The following is a 23,474-nucleotide window of genomic DNA, read 5'->3' as shown; positions in this document are numbered from 1 at the left end:
TTATGTTTTGTTCTACTTTGGAATTGAGACATATATATACAAGTATCTCTTTCATTTCTGTTGAAATAGTGGCTTGTACAAGTGACACCAAGTCTTAGGTAGTTTAGAATCTGTTTTCCGCTTATCCTTATTTATATCATTATAGACTTTATATTTTTGCTTAATTAGAATTGTTCAGACTCATAGGATGACTCGTCTTGGTGAGTTAGGCGAGTGCCATCACACCCGATTTTGGATCGTGGCAAAATGGTATTAGAGCCCCAGGTTCATAGGTTTGATGTGCAAAGGCTAAGTCTAAGTAGAGTTTCGAGGATCGGTACGGAGACATCTGTTCTTATCTTCGAGAGGCTATAAAGACTGTTAGGAAGTACCTTAAGACAGTAAGGTATCGAAGATTTTGTGTTTTATGTGGGTTAGATTGCTCAACTTATTGTATGCAATTTATGGGCGCGCCGTAGGAAGGGCTTATAACTCTTTGTGGTTATTAAAGATTTCAAGTTGGATTAATACTACTCGGTTGATGGGACTACACAGATTGTTGTGATGCGATACATATTCACCTGATGGTACATAAAGGGTTGCATGCTTATGGTATGCGGAACTGTCGGGGTGACCAAGAATTTTTCTAAATTTAGGCATGAAGTACATGATGGTTGAATGTTAGTTGAAATTGGATAAGTGTAAGATTGCGTGGAATTGATATTGGCGGTGTTTTAATAGTTCTATCTTAATGGAGGGGTACTATGAGATTCGAAAGTTGGAGTTTGGCAATTGGTTGAGACTTGTACCTGTCATGGGATGCGTAAATGGAAGGAGAGAGGTCAATAGTTCAAATTTTTGGAGACTAAAATGTGTTGCTAAGAGGACCTTGATATTAGTAACAGTTTGACAAGTAAAGTAACTAACCGAGTGTTATTACGACGTTCTGGTAGTATTGAGAGTGTGGGCTTCTGCGGAGGACTATAAAGAGTATGAAGAAGTTGATAAATCAAGTATGCCTATGATAGTTACGGGACTAGGCTGGTTGATTGTGAAGTCAGACGGATGGGAATGTGTGGTATAGACACTATAGAAGGAATATCTTATATCATTTGGCTTTGGTTCTATATATTATTATGTGACCACCCACTCCTTTTAAGACATGGTTTTGGAGTATGATTCCTTGTCTATGACCATGCGTGTTTTCACTTCCATGGGTGGATTCCTAGTGGTGGATCGGAGGTACCGATCCATGCCTTTTTGGTAGGGTAAAATGCTTGCGCAGGTGTGGTCAGTTAAGATATGGTGGATTTGGTGTGGCTTTGGAGTGGTCGAAGGTTTTCGAAAATTTCACAAGTATCACCTTGCTTATGAGGACTTATAAAGGGGCTACCGTATATAATTGCGGTGACTGGCAGTCTTATTGTACACCTTGTCGTCGAGTTTATGTTCCAACTATGTATAATTGAATGTGCAGGGTCGTTGGGCTTAGTACTACCACACTGAGGGGTTGTTTACAATTACAACTACTGATCTGACAATTTTGATGATGTTGTTTGAGGTTCTTTGTGCTTGGGGGTATCTCTCACTAGATGGTTGCTTGACTATTTCATTCTTTGGGTCAGATATATTCGATTCCCCCATGATGAGTGTCCGATATCTATGAGTCAGATTTGTATGGCTTAAGCTTGTGGAAAGACTTGGCTGTGAAAATAGAACTTTATTAGAGTCTATGATAGTTCGTGTGTTATGAACGATTGGTGGTTGATTCAGGCTCACCTTCCAATGGTTGTGCTGTGATTTAGAGAGCTTCGGTTCAAGTTCGATTCATAGATTAGCCTGTGGCTTGGTAATCTCTCCTGGTTTTTATAGATTTTTCAATTCTGATTCAGAAGTTCAATTTTGATAGTTGATCCTGATGATATGGTTTAAGGCTGAGTTCACTAGGGGGAGGCAAATACCAAACTTATAGGTTACGCCTCAAACTCTTGGTAGCGTTGAGTATCCTTTTTTCTTTTACTTTATGTTCGAGGACAAACATGGTTTTTAGTGGTAGATGATGTAATGACCTTGAAGGTTATTTTCGATATTTTTGATAAAACTACCGTTTTAACCCTGTCGTAGTTGCCCCGAGTCATTTTAGATTGGGTTTGAAAGTTGATTTTTGAAAATCTTGTGAAATATTGAGGTTCTACTAAAATAAATGAGTTCTAAAGGCTCAAGTTATAAAATTTTGAGTTTTGGAGTATTTGGAGTTTGGAAATTAGTCTAGGAGAGTTGTCGGAATTGAATTTGGAGTTAAAACATGGAATTTAGGTTCGAAGTTAAAATTTGATCCAAGTTTGACTTTGGTCAACATTTGGGTTACGGGTGCTCGGATTGGATTTCTAATGGTTCCAATAGTTTTGGGAGGTGAAACTAATGCTAGAAATGGATTTGTTATAATTTTTAGAGGTCCCGAGGGTATTTTGGGTATTTCAAATGCCGAAACCAGTTTAGTTGTGACTTATTGGGTTTCGGATAAAGAAGACTTCAAATTCAAATTCCGATGGTTCTATTGAGTCCAGAACATTAAATTTAGTAGGGTTGCATATATGATTTGTGTATATGAGATTCCAAATGAACCCCGAGGGTCCGATCGGATGATTGAATTGTAACTTAGCCCATTATTGTTGGTGCTGATGTAGGGTCCGCTTATGCTCACTTAAGCGATGGAGGACTCACTTAGGAGGGGTACGCAAAAGTGAACCTTCGCTTAAGCGAAGATTCTGCCCCTTAAGCAACATCAGAAGGGGTTTAGACGAGGTTTAAGGTATTTTCACAATTTTTAACATTTTCAAGTTTGGTTTAGGCAATTTCTTCGAGATTTTTCACGACAAAATTATTGGGTAATATATTTCTAACACTTTTCCTTAATTTTCATTGAATAATTTCATATTTTAACTTCAAATTAGAGATTTTGGGTTTTCTTGAACATGAACTTTTGAAAGAGAAATGGAGATTTTGACCTCGTTTTTGAAATGGATTTCACCATTAGATTCCTGGTTGCTTGGGGAACATTCTCACCTAAAAATAATCAGATTCTAAGTTCGATTTTCGATTTGAGATTTTTGACCATTTTACCCTTTTTATTCGAATTCCTTGATTTTAGTGTCAATAGATATGAAATATGATTGTGAGTCTATATTTGATTAGATTGTGGTGATTTGAAATATCGTTGGAGAGGAAAAGTGGTGAATTAGGATTATTCGTGACATTTTGGCTAAGGCAAGTGGAATTCTACCATTTGTTAAGTATGTTGAACCTTGTATTTCCTATGTAAGGGGATTAAGGTGTGTTGGGTTATTAGATTGAACTGAATTATATGATTTGATGGGTGATTGTGGATTTAAACAGGGATTAATCGTATAAGTGTTGTGGATTTCGAGACAGTGATCTATTGTGTGATTGTGGTCTATATGATATTATTGTGAATATTTATCTTGCTCACTCTTTATTTGCGCATATATTGCATTTGTGATGACTGAGAAATAACATAAGTAGGGTACTGGATATTGGGGCCGAGGTTTCTACCGGTTGAGGTGATTTGCCGAGATTTCTTTTGATGGTCAAGGTCTCTTCTGGAAGTTGAGGTCATTTTTGGCGGATACATGGTCTATGTGAGGCCATCATGAGTTCCGATCTGAGGTGATCAGCGGATGTGTATCGTAGGACAGACATGCATCATGATATTTGACATTGCATTTGCATTCATTTATTCCGGTGATTGATTATGATCTGAGATTATATGTGTTTGCCTGAGTATAATGGTGAGAATATAATTGTGCCTTCTATTGTGGACTGTCTAGTATTCTAGTGCAATTGTGATATAAACTGTATAGATTGGGCTGTCTGAATACATGTGTTGTTTCGGAGGATTATGGTTGGGATGTCAGGAGAACCCGTATTCCACATTGCTTTACTTAGTGTTTAGTTTTTGTTTTGCTGAGTACCATGTTATTGGTGCTCACCCCTTGCTTCTACATTCATGTAGTATCTGATCCCAACACCTTCTGCTCATAGTACTCTTTGACCGGTACGAGCTTCTAGATGTTTGAGAGGTAGCAGCTTATCCTCTTTGGCAGATTCTCGTCGTCCATAATCTTATATTTTGTTCTACTTTGGAACTGAGACATATATACACTTGTATCTCTTTCATTTCTATTAAAAAAGTAGCTTGTACATGCGACATCAAGTCTTGGGTAGTTCAAAATCTATTTTCCGCTTATCCCTATTTATATCATTTTAGACTTTATATTTTGCTTTTATTTTCGCTTAATTAAAATTATTCAGACTCTTAGATTGACTCGTCTTTGTGGGTTAGGCGAGTGTCATCACATCTGATTTGGATCATGACACCTTTATGGTTGCTTATAAGTTTTCACGTGAAAACCTATCAGTGGATTTTTATCCGATATGTGAAATAAGTTAAGTATAAAAAAAGGATTAAGTCAGTCGATAAATTAAATTTTCAAAAAAATTGATTTAATTGATTAGTGTCGGTAATTCTAACATGGAGAGTTAAATAAATTGTAATGGTAAATTTTGAAATTAAATCGAGGAGTACAATTACATATTTTTAGTGGTACAAAATGTGATTTATTATAATATAATTAATTCATGCTTTTACAAATTAAATATTATAATTAGAAGGCTCAGTTAATCAAAATTGTGGTTCATATTGTGCCTGACCGATTGATCAAGTTCAAAAAATAAAAGGATCATTATGAGATAAATATTTTTTTCATTTTTCCAATAAAGGAGTAAATCCGTTTTCGATTCTTTGAATTATTTATTGATTTAAAAAAGGGAAAAAACATTTTATTACCTTAAAAAGAGAAGGAAGAAAATTTTCTAGTTGTTAATGGTTGATTATGGTTGTTAATGGTCTTTAATGGTTTTTAAAGACTTTAATGGTTGATTATTGTCCTTAATGAGATTTTAATGGCTGTTGAAAAATATTTTTTTTCTATTGAGTCTTTCCCCTATTGCTGATAAGTATAAATAGGGGTGGTGGTTCTTATGGAAAAATCTCCCTTTCTACAAATCATCTTGCCCACACAAGAGTTGATACATCACGGACAAGTCACTGTTGTACTTGTATGTATCTTCTTTTTTCTGATTCAACCTCTTGTATTCCAAATACAAGTTTTGTAACTTCCTTTTAGTCTCTTTAAAAGCTTGTATATTTTTTAATGGTCGTCGCATCTAGTGTCCACGGAAACTTTTCTCTCTGATACCAATATAAAGTCGTTTCAATAGAAGGGTAGTTTTAGGTAAATACAAAGTGAAATAAGTGGGTTTTGTCCAAAAATATTATAAATCCTACTCAGTACTCCCTCTCTTGTTTAGCCTTTTCGTGCTTGTCCGTGATGTATATCCCAAATTTCTCTATTTTTTACTTTTTTAACTTACTCTGTTCATCTCTCCTTCTTAACAACTTCTTCTTTAACCACACCCCGAATATATTTCTGACAACAACTATGTTCTTTGTTCATGGCGGACTTTCAAGGCCAGTATTCCTAGAATTTACAGGTTAATCTATCGTTAGTGTTAAGAAGTTAATCATATACTAAGGGTAACATTTATCACTATACAACAGTTTACATATAAAAACAGTAAATTAAAGTAATAACATATTTTTGGGGAGATATTGGGAGTAAAACATCGTAAAAACTTACATGATACAACAGAGAGAGGTTTCCCTTTCGAGAACCCTAAAGAACTTAAAGTAACTTGAGATTTGTTTCACAAACACACTTATTATTACACAGTGTTTTTATACAAATAAGGTACTTGGGTGTTGGATAGGAGTGTATACATAAAGAGAAAGAAAGAAGAATGGACGTTGTACGTTGATTTTTCTGAAGTTGTTCTCTCTTAGTTCTCAACTCATCCTATCTTTCTAACTTTCACAACTATCTCTTATATAGGCATAAGAGAAGATAGACGAAAGGTTTTAAGACTAGCTACGTGGCCTTACTATTGATGGCCGACAAACTGATAAGATTCTTTCAATAATGCAAGTCGGGTGCTCAGTGGACCCCATAGTCACATGCATTATTAATTTATCTTTTTGACCGACTGACAGACGTGTGCTTGTCAAAAAAATTTCCCTCATTTGGAGGGGTAGTGATAAACTGACAACACTCATTATTATAGGACAGTTGGGGGCATACCCACATGGCACACTACTATTATGTACATAAGGTGTGATACTTTTGCCACGCTTCTGATCTTATCTTTCTATCTTATCATCTTGGAGTTTTCATCGTCTTCTTGTCTTCTAAAATAAGTGTCTAAGTTGTGTAAGGTGATTGAATCGAAACTCATTCCTGAGTCATCATCTTTATATGGATCCTGAGCATCTTGATAATTGTTGCTTCCATATTCACCTTTATCAGAATTTGGAGTTCTTATCGGACTGTCAACATCTTCGTCTGAATTAGGGACTAATCTGTCCCTACTGGACTTGGACTATCTTTGCTAATAATATGTTTGTCTTGTCCTTGATTCTTGTAGAATTGTTCTAGAGTTTGTTTAATTATGGATTCTATTTTGTCATTTTTTTTCTTTTTAGAAATTATATTTTTTCTAGAATTGTCTTTTCAAAAAGATTTAGGTAGTCTTCTTCATGAGGAAGAAGGCCCCTCGTCTTTACTCTTTGGAAAAGTGACAGCCATTAATATATTTGATGAGTCTTTACTAGTCATAGTTTCAACCGGACTAGCTGTATCTTTGTCAGATACAGTGGATTTCTTAGCATTAAGGGGGGATGCACACCCATCTCATCCATTTTTAAGTGAGATGGAGAACTCATTTCTGGAGTCTGAGTACCTATATCAGTGTTTGGAATAAACTTGCTTTGGAATGTCTCGAGTTTCTTTATTAGTCTCTTGGATGAGGGCTTCATTTTTTGCATTGAGCCTTTTGAAGGCCTAAGTCATTGAAGAACAATGATCACAGAACATTATTTTATCTGAGTCTTTATGAATGTTATATTGAGGAGTTTGGGTTGGACTTTGTTTGAGGACTGGTGAGATATAGTAGTTTGGCCCAAGCATTCCTCTGGCGTAGTCTAAAGCTTCGGTAAAATTATTAAATTTTTTGAAAAATGGGTTTTAACCCCATTTATTGATTCTACTACTTCTATCCAAATTTGAAAAACACCATTGGTTTTTTCATGTATAACTACATAGTATTTAAATTTATTCTCTCTACTTTTATCTGAAAAGTATTGACACAAGGCATTAGTAGCAGCAATGAAATATTTAGTATCTTTCTTATTATATGCTATCTATAAATTATCTATTAAATATTTTTGAGATTTGTCTAAGGTACAGTCTGACATTATTCAAAAAGATAGATCACACTGAGGATAGGAGATTAAATTAAGCTTACCAAAGTAGATTCTCTCTATCATGTCTACAGTACTTTGTGGTCTAAAGTTTATTTTACCCAATAGAGTTTGAGCATAAGAATTTGTCTAGGCTATGCCCTTGCCTTTGTCTGCTGGTTGTTGGCTAGTTGGTCTCATGCTGAAAAGAACATTGGATAAGATTCATATAAATTTCTTAAAACTAACTGATGTAATGTTCTTTTCAGATAAAAGTAGAGAGAATAAATTTAAATATTAGTAGATTACAACTTAAAAATAACTTATGTAAAATTCTTTTCAGCATGAGACCAACTGGCCTACAGCCAGCAGACAAAGGCAAGGGCATAGCCTAGACAGATTCTTATGCTCAGACTCTATTGGGTAAAATAAACTTTAGACCACAAAGTACTGTAGACATGATGGAGAGAATCTACTTTGGTAAGTTTAATTTAATCTCCTATCCTCAGTATAATCTATTTTTTTGAATAATGTCAGACTGTACCTTAGACAAATCTCAAAAATGTTTAATAGATAATTTATGGATAGCATATAATAAGAAAGATACTAAACATTTCATTGCTGTTAAAATGTCTTGTGTCAATACTTTTCAGATAAAATAGAGAGAATAAATTTAAATACTATGTAGTTATACACGGCAAAACCAATGGTGTTTTTCAAATTTGGATAGAAATAGTAGAATCAATAAATGGGGTTAAAAACCCACTTTTCAAAGATTTTAATAATTTTATCGGAGTTTTAGACTACGCCAGAGGAATGCTTGGGCCAAACTACTATATCTCACCAGTCCTCAGACAAAGCCCAACCCAAACTCCTCAATATAACATTCATAGACTCAGATAAAATAATTTTCTGTGATCATTGTTCTTCAATGACTGAGGCCTTTAAAAGACTCAATGCAAAAAATGAAGCCCTCATCCAAGAGACTAATAAAGAAACTCAAGACATTCCAAAGCAAGTTTGTTCCAAACACTGATATAGGTACTCAGACTCCAGAAATGAGTTCTCTATCTCACTTAAAAATGGATGAGATGGGTGTGCATCCCCCCTTAATGCTAAGAAATCCACTGTATTGGATAAAGATACAGCTAGTCCGGTTGAAACTGTGACTAGTAAAGACTCATCAAATATGTTAATGGCTGTCACTTTTCCAAAAAGTAAAGACGAGGGGCCTTCTTCCTCACGAAGAAGACTACCTAAATCTTTTTGAAAAGACAATTCCAGAAAAAATATAATTTCTAAAAAGAAAAAAAAATGAAAAAATATAATCCATAATTAAACAAACTCTAGAACAATTCTACAAGAATCAAGGACAAGACAAACATATTATTAGCAAAGACAGTTCAAGTCCAGTAATGACAGATTAATCCCTAATTCAGACGAAGATGTTAACAGTACGATAAGAACTCCAAGTTCCGATGAAGGTGAATATGGAAGCAACAATTGTCAAGATGCTCAGGATCCATATAAAGATGATGACTTAGGAATGAGTTTCGATTCAATCACCTTACACAACTTAGACACTTAATTCAGAAATAATTCAGAAGACAAGAAGACGATGACAACGCCAAGATGATAAGATAGAAAGATAAGAAGATAAGATTAGAAACGTGGCAAGAGTATTATCACACCTTATGTACATAATAGTAGTGTACCATGTGGGTATGCCCCCAACTGTCCTATAATAATGAGTGTTATCACTTTATCATTACCCTCCAAACGAGGGAAAAACTGTTGACAAGCATGCGTCTGTCAGTCGGTCAAAAAGACAAATTAATAATACATGTGACTATAGGGTCCACTAAGCACCCGACTTGTATTATTAAAAGAATCTTATCAGTTTGTCGACCATCAATAGAAAGGCCACGTAGCTAGTCTTAAAACCTTTCGTCTATCTTCTCTTATGCCTATATAAGATATAGTTGTGAAAAGTTAGAAAGATAGGATGAGTTGAGAACTAAGAGAGAACAACTTCAGAAAAATCAGCGTACAACCTCCATTCTTCTTTCTTTCTCTTTATGTATACTACTTCTATCCAACACCCAAGTACCTCTATTGTATAAAAACACTGTGTAATAAAAGTGTGTTTGTGAAACAAATCTCAAGTTACTTTAAGTTCTTCGGGGTTTTCGATAGGGAAACCTCTCTATGTTGTATCATGTAAGTTTTTATGATGTTTTACTCCCAATATCTCCCCAAAAATATGTTATTACTTTGATTTATTGTTTTTATATGTAAACTGGTGTATAGTGATAAATGTTACCCTTAATATATGGTTAACTTCTTAACACTAACGATGGATTAACCTGTAAATTCTAGGAGTACTGGCCTTGAAAGTCCGCCATGAACAAAGAACATAATTGTTGCCAGAAATATATCCGGAGTGTAGTTAAAGAAGAAGTTGTTAAGAACATAGGTTAAGAAGGAGAGATGAACAGGGTAAGTCAAAAAAGTAAAAAATGGAGAAATTTGGGATATACATCATTCGAAGTTATTTTGATGGGTTTTTGATTATTTTTGTGTTTTCTGAAAAATTAAAAATTCCGAATTTTTTTCAAACTCATGATTCAAGGGTTCGTCCTTTATTGTTTAAATGACATTTTACAGTAAATGTATGAGTTTACATGTTGACATAGATTTTCTTTCCCATTGGCTAAACTTGTATATTTACAAACTATTTTTGTAGTCTTTTGTTTTGATGATTTGTATTAACTTCTCAACTAAGTTACATGTTGAATCAATGAACAATAGATTATATGAAATAGATATACATAACTAAACTTAAAGTCTTACTCTCGAATTGAGTTGGACCTATTTTATTTAAGTAGTGCTATCTATCTGGACATGCTCATGTATTTGCTAGAATAGTTAAGTTTTTCTAATGATTCTAACTGTTCATTAGCATGATTGTATGTGTTTTGTATTACTAGTTTTTTTAGAACATATGTCTAATGATTTGTTTTCATATATCTCTCAGATTAATTATGTCTCACTTCAATCCCTTTACCTTTATCCTAAACTAAAACAAACTGGAAGTTCCCAACTATGTGGACTGAAAACAAAATTTAGATATTGTCCTAACTGCTGAAGGTTTTAAATTTGTGATGGTTGAGGAATGTCCTGAAGAATCTGAGAATGCAACAAAGGATGAAATTAAGGCCTATGAAAAGTGGGTGAAGGTCGATGAGATAGCAAGATGCTACATTCAAGCCTCTATGGTGAATATCTTGCAGCATCAACATCAGTCTATGGTGTCTATGTATGATATGCTTGAATCTCTCAAACAGATGTTCGGCGAGCAAAATTGTGCGGCAAAATAGACGGCTATGAAAGGCCTCTTGACTACAAAAATGGAGGAAGGCTCATCGGCTCGTGAGCACATTCTGAAAATAATGAGCTTACTAAAAGAGCTAAAAATTCTTGGAGCAAAGATTGATAATGAGTCTCAAGTTGAGATAGTCCTACAGACTTTATCTGACAATTTTCAGCAATTTTGCTTGAATTAAATATCAACAAGATGGACTTGTCTTTAGCAAAATTATTGAATGAGCTGCAAGCAGCTGAGACTATCATCAAGCAGCAAGCTCCTCCTTCTATGGAATTCATGGTTGAAAACTTATGTCTTCCTCTTCTAAACCGACAAAGCCAAAATGAAGAAGAAGCCTCGCAAGGCTGTGGCGCTTGGAGGTGCAAGGGGTCGTGTGGCTAATCCAAAGGGCACATGCTTTCATTGCTAGCAGCTTGATCAACATAAAAGGCAGTGCCCTAACTATCAAGCCAAAATGAAAAATAAAGGTACTCTTATTTAAATGTTATTGAAACCAATTTAGCGGTTGTTTCTACCCAACTATGGGCTATAAATTCAAGAGCCACTAACCATGTCTACACTTCATTGCAGGGGTTTTAGAAAACGCACGACTAAGTGAGAATGAAATCTGCATTTTTTAGGCTAATGGGGAATCAGCACCAACCTTAGGTATAAGAAATATTTCCTTTTCGTTTAGTAGTTCCAGACTTTTGCTCTTGAATAATGTCCTTTATGTTCTTTCTATAAGCAGGAATCTGTAATCCGTATCGAAAACAATGGATGTTGGTTGTAATATTTATTTTATAAATAATTGTACTGTTATTAAATATAATAATCATTTTATCCATAATGCTCCAAAATACATGATTTATTTGTATTTGAAGTCTCCCCTAATATGCTACACCAAATCAAATTAAATACTATTGATATTTCTCATAAAAGAAAAAGTATTTCTGAATTGAGTCAAACTTACTTATGGCACATACGTCTATGCCATATCAATATAAATATGATTTCAAGGTTGGTTTCTAATGGATCTCTGAGTTCACTGAAAGTGGAGGCACTACCAACCTACGAATCCTGTTTAGAAGGAAAAATGACAAAGAAATATTTCCCTTCTAAAGGAAATAGAGGCGGTTATAAGTTAGAATTAATTAATTCTGATTTGTGTGTTCTTATGAACATACAAGCAAGAGATGGTTTTAAGCATTTTGTGACTTTCACAGATGATTACTCAAAATATGATTATATTTATTTGTTGCACCGTAAATCTAAATTCTTTGAAAAGTTCAAAGAATTTAACATAGAAATAGAAAAGCGACATGGTAAACTTATCCAAACATTACGATCTGATCGTGATGGTGAATAACTTTCTGCCAAATTCATTAAGCACTTGTCAGAATTAGAAATTATATCTCAATATTCTACCCAAGAATACAACAACAAAATGGTGTGGCAGAAAGAAGAAATAGATTCTTTTGAAAATGGTTAGATCAATGCTAATTTATTCTAATTTTCCTTTTAGGGTTTCGAGATATATTTTGGAAACTGCAAATTACATTATGAAATTTAGTTCCTTTCAAATATGTTCTTTTACCCCATCCAAATTGTAGAATGGGCGCAAGCCTAGTCTACAATATAGTCGAATTTGGGGTTGTCCAACACATGTACTAAAAGGAAAAACAGATAAGTTGAAATCTAGGACAAAAATGTGCATTTTTATTAGATATCCAAAAGTATAAAAGGTGATTTATTTTATTGTCCTAAGGAACAAAAGGTGCTTGTCTCAATAAATGCCAAGTTTCTAGAACAAAACTATTTAATTAATTATGTTCCTAGAAGTAAACTCGTGTTACAGGAACTAGGCAAAAGAATAACTAGCAATGAAGCAGCACCAAAACAAGTTCCACAAACAATTATTGACATACCATTGCATCTACATAATGGGAGAAAGGTCAATGGACATGAGGTTTCCCATGAGGTTTCACAAGAGCAAACTCAAGACATCTCACTACCATTGAGTAGTGGGAGTAATGTTGAGCAACATGATATTGTGGAGGAAGCAGTTCCGGATGTTCAAAATTTAGTTCAAGAGGTTAGTGTTGATATAATCTTGTACTTATACTCTTAATCTTGATATAATTATTATGATCTATGTAATTTGATTTATTATTTTAATCTATTAAAAGGTGAGATTCTTTTAATGAGTCAATAAATTCTTAATAGATTGGATAATAACAAATCACGTTAGTGAAATAATAATTAGTTGATAGAACCATGTCTCTGTCTTGAGATTGAAGACACCCTTGCAGGTGGATTATTATCCGACATGTGAAATAAGTTAAATATGAAATAAATGATTAAGTTAGTCCATAAATTAAATTTTCAAAAAAATTGATTTAATTGATTGATGTCATGAATTCTAACACGTGGAGTTAATTAAGTTGTAATGATAAATTTTGAAAATTAAATCGAAGAGTATAATTATATATTTTAGTGATATAATCTGTGATTTATTATAATATAATTAATTCATGCTTTTAAAAATTAAATATTATAATTGGAAGCCTCAGTTAATAAAAACAATGTGGTCCCTATTGTGCCTGATTATTGACCAAGTTCGAAAATTAAAAGGATCATTATGAGATAAATATTTTTTTTCATTTTTCTAATAAAGGAGTGAATCGTTTTTGATTTTTTGAATTATTTATTAATTTTTAAAAAGGGAAAAACGTTTTATTACCAGAAAAAGAGAAGGAAGAAAATTTTCTAGGTGATAATGGCTGATTATGATTGTTAATGGTCTATAATAGCTTTAATGGTTTTTAATGACTGATTATTGTCCTTAATGAGATTTTAATGGCTATTGGAAAATGTTTTTTCTATTAAGTCTTTCCCCTATTGCTAATTAGTATAAATAGGGGTGGTGGTTCTTATGAAAAAATTACCCTTTTCTAAAAACCTTCTTGCCCACACAAGAGTTGATACATAGAATCAGTCAGGGAATAATAGAAGACTGCAATTCTAGATTTTTGGGTTTTGGAAGAATTTTGCAGAAGCTTCAATAGGTTAGTGTTCTGCCATAATGTAAGTTCTTGTTCTTGTGGTATGCTTTTTGTAACGATCTATTCTGTTGTTACTAAAAATATATGCGATAAAGGCATACAAATCTCATTTGTCATAAGGCTAGAATTAATTCTTTGGTATACGAGTGCATTTATTGTAAATTAAGGTTGGACGATGCCCCTATCACAAAGTTAAGTTGAAAGTGTCTTTCCGATTTAATTTTGGACTTGATTTTAAACTAAGGTCAATTTCAAACGACTATAGCTCTCAGCCTATACTGAACTAGGTGGCCCATCACCTATCAAATTAAAGGCCTATGAGTCTTCTTTCCAACACCACTGAGTTGCCTCATTTGGAGTTTGGAGTAAAAGGTTATGTCCATTTTACTGAGCACTGTCGTGTTGAGGCTGTTGTGACTGAAATTAGGCTGCCGTAGCAGAATTTGATGGGCCAAAATTATAAAAGAGTAAATTTTTATTATCTTCTTACTTCCTGAAGTGTCAAAATAGATGAAGGTTACCCTAGAAACCCCCAAAAAGATGTTCTAGACTTGGAGAGAGGGGAAGAAGGGATTTCTAGTGCAAGGAAAGCTACAATCCACAGATTTTAATCCTGTCTCTGTAGTTTCTCCTTTTGAATGTCAGGGATCGTACTATAATCCTTCTATAATTGGTTGGTGCCTAGGTAGGCTAGGTTTTCTCAATTGTGTAATTATAAATTCGTTCCTATTGCTTAATATAATATAGATTGACGGAATATTTCATGCCTATGCCTTCGGTCATAGAGTCTGGATGGTTAAATGATTGTTAATTATTGTTTTAGAGTGAGAATGTATGATGTGGGCATGATTATTATATGATTAGTGATAAAGGTACAATTTTTGAATGTTAACCTTGGTGAAATTTGTTTAGAAGGCTAATGACATTTGTAAGATTAAGTGTAGGTAATTACTGGGTTATAACGGAATTCTGACACTTGGGAGTTATGGGTTATTGATGTATATAGGGGGATGTATTTATACAAATAATTGTGTGCGTTCATGCTGATTATTTCCTTTGAGTTATGTGAATAATGAAATAAAGGATAAATGTGAATGACTTAGTATTGATAAATCTCATAACATGAACCTATTGGATTACCTATGGTTGTAGGTTATGGTTTAATTTAGGTGAAACCCATCGGTGCCCCCCTAAAGTTGGCACCAACTTTCACTTAGACACCTCAACTAGGCTTTGTTCATTTTAGACACCTCAAATAAGGCTCCGATGTGTCATTTTGACACTTTTTTGACAATCACCAAAATATATTAAGTGTGTATAATGCACTCGCCTGACATATCAAAAACAACAAATTAAATAAAGACACGTGGCATGTATATCAAAAATAATTATCAAATAATGACTTTTGAATAGAAAAAAATGACCAATAATTTGATGACACGTGGCATTTTTTTATCCAAATAATATTTTTTTTAAAAAGAAAAATTAACAACTATTAACCCCACCCACCCCGCCGTCATCTTCTACAACCCTACCCACCCTAACCCCAACCACTCCCCCACCCCGCGTCATCTTCTCCAAACCCACCCACCCCAACCCCAACCCCTCCCCCACCCCACCAAATCTTCTTCTCCTCCAACACCGACCCAACACTATCCATATCATCTAAAGAGGAAAAAATAGATCTATAATGACAAACAAAAATATAAATCAAATTGGATCAAAAAATCCGACGAACCTCTATTTTTTCCGGCAAGATTAATACAAATCTAAAATTATTTTCTTTGAAATTGTTAAAGAATTCAAACCTTAAAGAATCCACAACAAAATTCAAAGTCCAATTAAAAACAAATGGACTATTCTCTAATTTCTCAGATTTCTAAACACAACTTCAACAATACAAGTAGTAATCTTTGAACCCAACTCATCAAGTTCATGACTTTTTAATGAATCAAGAGGCTTAGTGAATATGTGAACAAGTCTATCAACGATTCTTGAATCGTCTGGAGAGATTGGGGGAGGGAAATTTATTGGTTTTGGGTAAATGGGTGTTGAAGAAAATGGAGAAAGATTGTGTTTTATAAAAGGAATTTATAAAAGAAGAAAATGAAATGAAGAAGAAGAAGAAGAAATGAAGAAGAAAAAAGAAGAAGAAATGAAGAAGAAGAAGAACAAAAAAACTAATAAAAAAATATTTTTCACGCGCTTAAAATGGGTGCAGCACACGCAATGTGCCAAGTCAGCACAAAGTATCAAAATGACACATTGGAGCCTTACTTGAGGTGTCTAAAATGAACAAAGCCTAGTTGAGGTGTCTAAGTGAAAGTTGGTGCCAACTTTAGGGGGCCACCGATGGGTTTCGCCTTTAATTTATATCATAGAGAGACTCTTAATAGTGATTGAGTAATGTTGTGAGGTATTCTATACATTTAATTGTTGTGGTTGAGTGATTTATATGTTGTTGTGATTGGTCTACAATTCCAAGACCGTGAAATTCATCATAATCTTGAACTTGTTCTACCAAAAGTGATTCCTTGAATAAGGAAGACTTGATGAAACATTGTTAATAAAAGGGAAGATAGACTGACTATTTGTGAACAATTGCATGCAATGAATCTGTTACTTGATTGTGCAAGTATGTGAACTATTTGTTGTGAACTGTGATTGTATTTGTGATTGTGATATTGGATTTGGTACCATGCTTCGACACATATATTGAATCGGATATCACATTCCGATATATATATTAGATCGGGTGTCGCATTCCGACACATACTAACTAGTGGATCGGGTGTCATGCCGACATACTAACAATTTGGGTATGGATTCCATGAGAGAACCATTGTGTGTCTACCATCTGTGAATTGATCTTGACTATATGTGCGATGATAGAGAAACTGACTCGATTATAATTGAGCATGTCCATCTTGTATAATAATTTATATGAAAGGATCGAAGGTCCAAGTGTTACCATGTTGACTGTTGTACTTGAGATTTATATTGTGAAACTGTATAGTGATCCTGAAATGGTAAATTGGTAATGTGCTTTTGTATATGCATGTTTGGATTATGTTATGGTGGCTAGATGCGTCTGTATCGTAGGTATGAGGTCTTAAGTAAACAAGTGGAGAGCAGTTGATGCATTGTTAAGTGAAATTAGTGACTTAAATTTAGATATTGCTGATGTCCTGTGGGCATATATGTTAAAGGGGGAATTTGAAGAGAATTCAAAGCTTCTACGTCCAGACAGGCCGCTCTGGCAAGGGGAATCTCGTTGTGGCGAGGCCATCAGAGTGGATAGGTCCCACCACAGCGGGATAGTGTGGTTAGAATTTGAGCCTCAGCCACCTAAATGTCTCCCTCTTTCGAGTGAGATGCTAATTATTTTAGGGCCAAGTGTTGGTGTGAAAGCTAAAGGTAGTAGACTAGTTGGAAGGTAAATGAGCCTCAGTTCAGAAACTCATTTATGTGAAAAGGGTTATGCCTTGATCTGGATTAGAGTTGGCAGCGGACCAACTAGAAGGGAGGAGAGTTACGCTTGAACGACTTCAGTGAGATTAATGGGAATGACAAGAGTTTGTGCATAAAGGGTGTCGAGTGTATTCCTTAAAAGCATGCTTTTTCTTTTTGATTTCTGTATATTATGTGGTGGCTATCGAACTGACCGATGATGCCTACCAGTACGTGTTGTTTGTACTGATACTACTCTTGTTATGTCACTTGGCATCATCTGATTGCAGGGTCAGTGATGTTTCATAGGTGAAGACGAAGATGAGTCTTCAATAGATTTTACTCTTCATTCCTTATGGTGAAAGTTGTGTATTGTTTTTATTTATACTCTGTATCTTTAGAAGCTCGTGTACTTGTTTAGACTAGTATTCTTGGGGTGTTAGAATTTTTCTTGTAATCAACCTTGGAGTTTTAAATTAAATTACAGTTCGCTACTCTTTTTGGCTATTAATGACATTTTATCAAACTTCCGCATGACATTTTTGTAAGGATTCTCCTATCTAGGTGTTAGAGTAGGTGCCCGCATGGTCCGGTAGATTGGATCGTAACAGCTTTGAACTGCAACAAATTGTTGTCATGATTATAAGTGGCTAAGAGGAAAGAATGAGTCTTTGGCGAGCCAGTTACCACGATCAAGTAGCGTTTCTCTTGTTCTAGGGTCATAGATAGTTCATGAATGTGGTACTAGTCGATTAAAGTGATTATATCATATTGATTTGTTTATTTTATCATGTTCTTAATTATTTTGTTGCATAGCTAATAGTGAAATACTATCTATGAATCTATAGATGATCTCAAAAGTGAGAACTATAGATTGCATATAGGATTAAATAAAGCGAGTCTCGAACCCAGACATCAAATCGGGAACCAAAAATTCACTATGAGGATAGATACATCCTAGCTGCCTTAATTTTATTTTTTTAATCTTTCTATTTCTTTCTCAATGATATCCGACGATCGCTCCCGAAGAAAGAAGCCCAACGAATGTCGTTCTCAAATTTTATTGATCTGAGCAGCCAAAAGAAAAGGAGACTAACATTATGTCCTAGTCCCCTTGTGTACATGTTTTGAGAGAGAGGTAATTAATCACTCCCTCTTGTTTATTATACATAAAATTCAAATGTGTTCTTCTTAATTTTGATTCTATAGACATAAGTGGTCAGGGGTTCATCGGAACCTCCTTCGCTAGAAAATTATATTATTTATAGTGGTTAAAATAATTTTTTTGTATATATAACAGATATCGGACCCCCTCCGACTAGTTTGTATGTCTACTTCTTTCGATTTTGAACTTCCTTAGTCAAAATTCTGACTCCGCCACTAATAAACGTATAAGCTTATGTTAACTTGAATAGGCGAGCACTTACTAGTGCGAGCAATGTAACTCTTTTCGATCAGCAAACACACACATATATATTGAATAGTTAATTTAATCGGAAAACTCAATCAGATTGACGATAATTTCATAGCCATGAAATATTCCTAATTGATTATCTCAAAGCCTAAGTTGTTACGTTCTTTGCTTGATTTCACATTTACTTTTTTATTTATTATATTATTGCAAGTAGTTAAACAAAATATCCACTTTTGATAAATTGCTTGGATAAATAATTTTTATTAATTAGGTCACGGGTTCAAGCCTTGGAAACAGCCTCTGGCAGAAATGCAAGGTAAGGCTGCGTACAATAGACCCTTGTGGTCAGGCCCTTCCCCGGACCCTGCGCATAGCGGAAGCCTTAGTGCACCGGGCTGCCCTTTTTAGTTTGAATCCGTTAGTAATTAATTAGTATAAGTCTTTGTGTGTACGATACTCAAGTGGTCATCACTTTATATTACTTGTACGACCCTTTACACTTACATATGTGTATTGATGAACAAATTTTGATATGAAATGGTTATCGTTATGTATATTGTGAGTCATTATTGACCTTGGATCTCCAGGATAAGATTCAGAAAGTGAAAGTTGAGGTATATTGAAACTTACTCCTCTTGAAGCTTTTCTTACAAGATTCAAGAAGTTGAATCTTTTAATATTGTTCCTTACTAGCTAAATATTTGACATTTTTGGATTATTATTATTTTTTTTTAAAAAAAAATGAATCTCTTTTTTGATGTCATATGAAAGAAGAGAAATGATATATAGACGGTAAACTATTTTGAGAGAAGTATTGAAAACACCGCTAAATTTGGTGCGAATTATTAGTTTAATTTCTGAATGATTATAAGCCTTAAAAACACTTCTTTATTTGGTTAACTTAACTTAAATATACCTTCAATCTTGCAATATGAGTGAACACACCCTAAATTCTCGTCAAGTTTAGAAATATTTTCAACACTTTTCTCGACTTTTTATTAAGAGCATCATGCTTCTATAAGAGTTTGAAATCACTCAATATGTCATGTCACTCATGTGGCAGATTATGAATGTATTTAAGTTTAGTTAGTCAAGTAAAAAAATATTTTTAAACCTATCAATATTTTATAAATGAAATTAATAATCCACACCCAAATTGAGAAGCGTTTTCAATACTTCACTCAACTACTTTCGGTATCCTCGTTTGTTCCCGTGTTTGTAGCCATGCCTTTTAAGGGATATCTTTACATTGTCAAAGTTGATTCTTTGTCATTGTTTATTGATACTACAGGAAGTGGGGGTGAACATGGGCAGACTCTCCCCCAAAAACATTAATAATACTATAATACAGAAACTATTTCCTCGTTTTAATTTATGTACGTTAGTTTAATTTGGCATAAAATTTTTAAAAAATGTGGCTATAAATCATTTTTCTAAGGGTAAAATGACCATTTTTAAAATTAAATTATTATTAAATATAGAAATGTATTATTCTTTTTTAGACTGAATAAAAAGAAAAGTAAATCATCTAAATATTGAGGCATAAGGAGTAATATATATACTCTCTCCATCTTAATATTTGTGATTTTATTTGATTTGACATTAAATTTAAGAAAGAAAAAAAAAAGACTTTTGAAATTTGTGATTTAAAACAAGTCATACATATTTGTGTGGCTATAAATCTTATCATTAAGAGTGAAATGAACATTTTAAAATTAAATTATTACTATATATAAAAGTATATTGTTCTTTTCTAGATTGACTAAAAAAATGTGACATAAATTGAGATATAGAGAATATTATTTTTGAGGTTGCCAATTCATCTTTTAGGAACAGGTAATTGGATTCTTTTACACTACTATTGAATAGAAGTGAAACTCAAATTTAATGTATACATGCTGACATTTATCATAAGTGGGTTCATGATTTGAATTTTATTTGTTTTGGATTGTAAAATAATGGTTACAAACTTTAAAAACAATAAATTAATTTGTGTACATATTTAGCAATTTTTTACTACATACATATTTTTACATGATATCAAAATCAGGTTTATTTATGTTTGAGCATCTGTTCATGGTCCAAAGTTGGGTTGAGCGTGAAGAGGAGTGTCAAATTCTATATTTTTCTTATTAAATTTATTGAATATGTATTAAATTATTAATTCAAAAATTAATAATGTAAAAATAGATCAGAATCTCGTACTCATAAACTTCGAATTTTTAACTCCAATAGATAAAAGTGAAGGTCTAATAAATATATTGATGAGGCACATAGTAATTTTAGGGATCTGCAATTTGCAAGGATGTGGATTTAAAGCTGTACAAAGATTCTTAAGGTGTGTTATAATGGAAACAGCATAAGAGTGTGGCCTTTCTGAAGGAACACATAAAAATCAAGTACAAATTTGACAACTGGCTCTTATACATTTGCCTTTAAACAAATAATGACACACTATTTTTTATTATTTTTTTTAACTTTGTCAGTTATTTATAGTTTTTTTAATTCAAGTTTTATGGGAAAGAAAGACATTGGTGACCACACTTGTTAACCCTAAGTGAGAAATGTTTAAACTTTAAACAACATGTACATAAGATGAAGGTCTCATCATGAGGCATATATATTATTACTCCCTTCGATACAATTTGTTTGATTTATTCTTCTTATTAGTCAGTTTCGATTAAAGAATTTTTCTTTTTCTTTTTAGTAATTCTTCAGTTCCAATTTCTACATAACATATTTAAGTCTAAATGATTAAAGGATATTTTGATATATTTGACATATATATAATTTATGACTATAATATTTAAAATTTTCTTTATTTTCTTAAACTTTGTGTAAATAGGTCAAACAAATTAAAGTGGAGCAAGTAATAGTTATTCTCTAGTTTATCTCAATTTATGCGAATGTGTTTGACTTGAAACCTGGAAAAAAAATATTTTTATAAACTTGTGATTTAAAACAAGTCATAAAAAATTGTGTGGCTATAAATCATCATATTAAGGATAAAAAAGCTGAGAAGTTTAAAGTTGAACTGTTACTAAATAAAGGAAAATGCTATTCTTTTTTTGATTGATTAAAACAAAAGGAGTTTCATATAAGTTGGTTAGAGGGAGTAATATGCAGAGAGCAATTGACTGATTCAAAATTTAAAATTTATGAGTTTTGAAACTCCTTATTTATTGGGTTTCTCAATTTATATTACTACTACATATTAAAATAGATTTTTAAAGATAAATACATGATTTGAATCAATTGTGTTCTTTAAACTCATACCATAAACAATAAAGTTATTTAGCTACATATATTTTGCGCCTTCCTTAGCTAGTAGATCTGCTACTTGGTTACTCGAAAAGAAATGTATACCCTAGTTTTATCTTATGGTAATTAAGAACTATATTGAAAACACTTGTATTGTTATCTTTGTTCATTAATTTTTTTTCGTTTTAATTTAAGTGGCCTTATTTTTTATTTTTTTTGATCTGCTTCAAAAAAGAAGTTTAAGATCACAAGATACAAAAAATTTCTTTTATTTCTTAAACAAGATAGTTAAATTGGGACGGAAGAAGTAAATAGGATTGCTGGATGGACAGATAGAAACACTAAAATCCTTCACTTGATACACTGTCAAAATGTACAAAACTTAGAACTCTTCATTAAATGATTATTAAGTGAGACATGATATAGAATGTTGTCATAATATATTATGTTCATTAGTTTATCAGTGTTTTTTAACTCACCAAAATAATTAGTTAATATATTAGGCTTGATTTTCTAAGTTACTAAAGGATGAGATCTAATATAATCTCAAAGAAAATCACAGTACTTTCTAACTATAGCTAAAACAGTAAAAACATAAAAAAAAAAAAAAATGAAATTAATTACCTTGAAGTGGAAAATTCATAAAGCTTGGCTCTAGGAGAAAAGATAATCAATCCAACTTGAGCATCACAAAGAACAGAAAGTTCAAAGGCTTTCTTTAACAATCCATTTCTTCTCTTTGAGAAAGTAACTTGTCTGCTTGTCGCGTTTTCGATACGCCTCATCTCAGTTTTCCCTCTCACCATTATATATCTGAAAAATTAATCACAATCATAAACAAGCTATAGAGTTAATTTTTATTGCCAAGAAGAAATAATAAGGGCTTGTAATAAGAATTTTTATACTTGGGGAAAAAAAGGTATAATTAGAGTTGATGGTGGAGGAATAATGAGTACTTACAAAATTAGCAAAAAACTCAGAGAATCTTTTGCTTGTAAGTGAGTGGAAAATTGCCTAAAAAGATGAAAGTCACAAATGTGATGAATACAAATGTGTGTTAGAGAGAAAGAGAGTGAGGGGGGGGGGGGGGGGCAACAATTCATAAAAATCCCTAAAAGGGAAAGCTATGGTAGGTGCCAATAATGTTTATTTTCAAATTTCCAGTACATTTTTTACACCGTTATCACGATCCGAACTTAATCAGAGCTCCATAGGTTTCAGACATCAAATGAGAAAGTAAAGAAAAAACTTACAATGACATAAAGCATGGTAACTAGACACAAAATTTAAGGGAAAAAAATTCTTGAAATTTTTGTGACTCTTAAATCATTTCATTAAGAACAAAATGAAAATTTTATATAGAAAATTGAGATTTTTTTGGGGACAGATTAAAAAAATGTCACATACATACACTTTCTTGGTCCACTTTTTCTTATCTACTATATTAAAACTTAGAAATATCTATTTTTTACTTGTTTAGTTTGAAAAATCAAGAGATAAATTATCATTTAGTTCTTAATTTATCCTTCTTATTAACTAGTTATTTCCTAAAACATAAAATCT

General features: G+C 33.0%; 1 protein-coding gene across 2 annotated transcripts in view; it reads right to left on the bottom strand.

The window, feature by feature from the left end:
• LOC129877717 (MADS-box protein SOC1-like) overlaps positions 1 to 23,005 on the bottom strand; it is a 43,044-nt gene extending 20,039 nt beyond the window's left edge. Inside the window, exons 1-2 of one of the 2 annotated variants that reach the window (XM_055953246.1) lie at positions 22,872 to 23,005; positions 22,536 to 22,724 (exon numbers count right to left, since the gene is read on the bottom strand). In XM_055953246.1, the coding sequence (XP_055809221.1) occupies positions 22,536 to 22,717 (182 nt within the window). In that variant the 5' untranslated portion in view covers positions 22,718 to 22,724; positions 22,872 to 23,005. The remainder of the gene's footprint in view (positions 1 to 22,535; positions 22,725 to 22,871) is intronic. The other variant, XM_055953244.1, reaches the window with a different exon arrangement.
• Between the last annotated feature and the right edge of the window lie 469 nt (positions 23,006 to 23,474).

Source organism: Solanum dulcamara, chromosome 12, assembly GCF_947179165.1.
Source record: "Solanum dulcamara chromosome 12, daSolDulc1.2, whole genome shotgun sequence".
Lineage (NCBI taxonomy): Eukaryota > Viridiplantae > Streptophyta > Magnoliopsida > Solanales > Solanaceae > Solanum > Solanum dulcamara.
The sequence above is the reverse complement of the archived record's forward strand: the minus strand, read 5'-3'. Positions and strand labels throughout refer to the sequence as shown.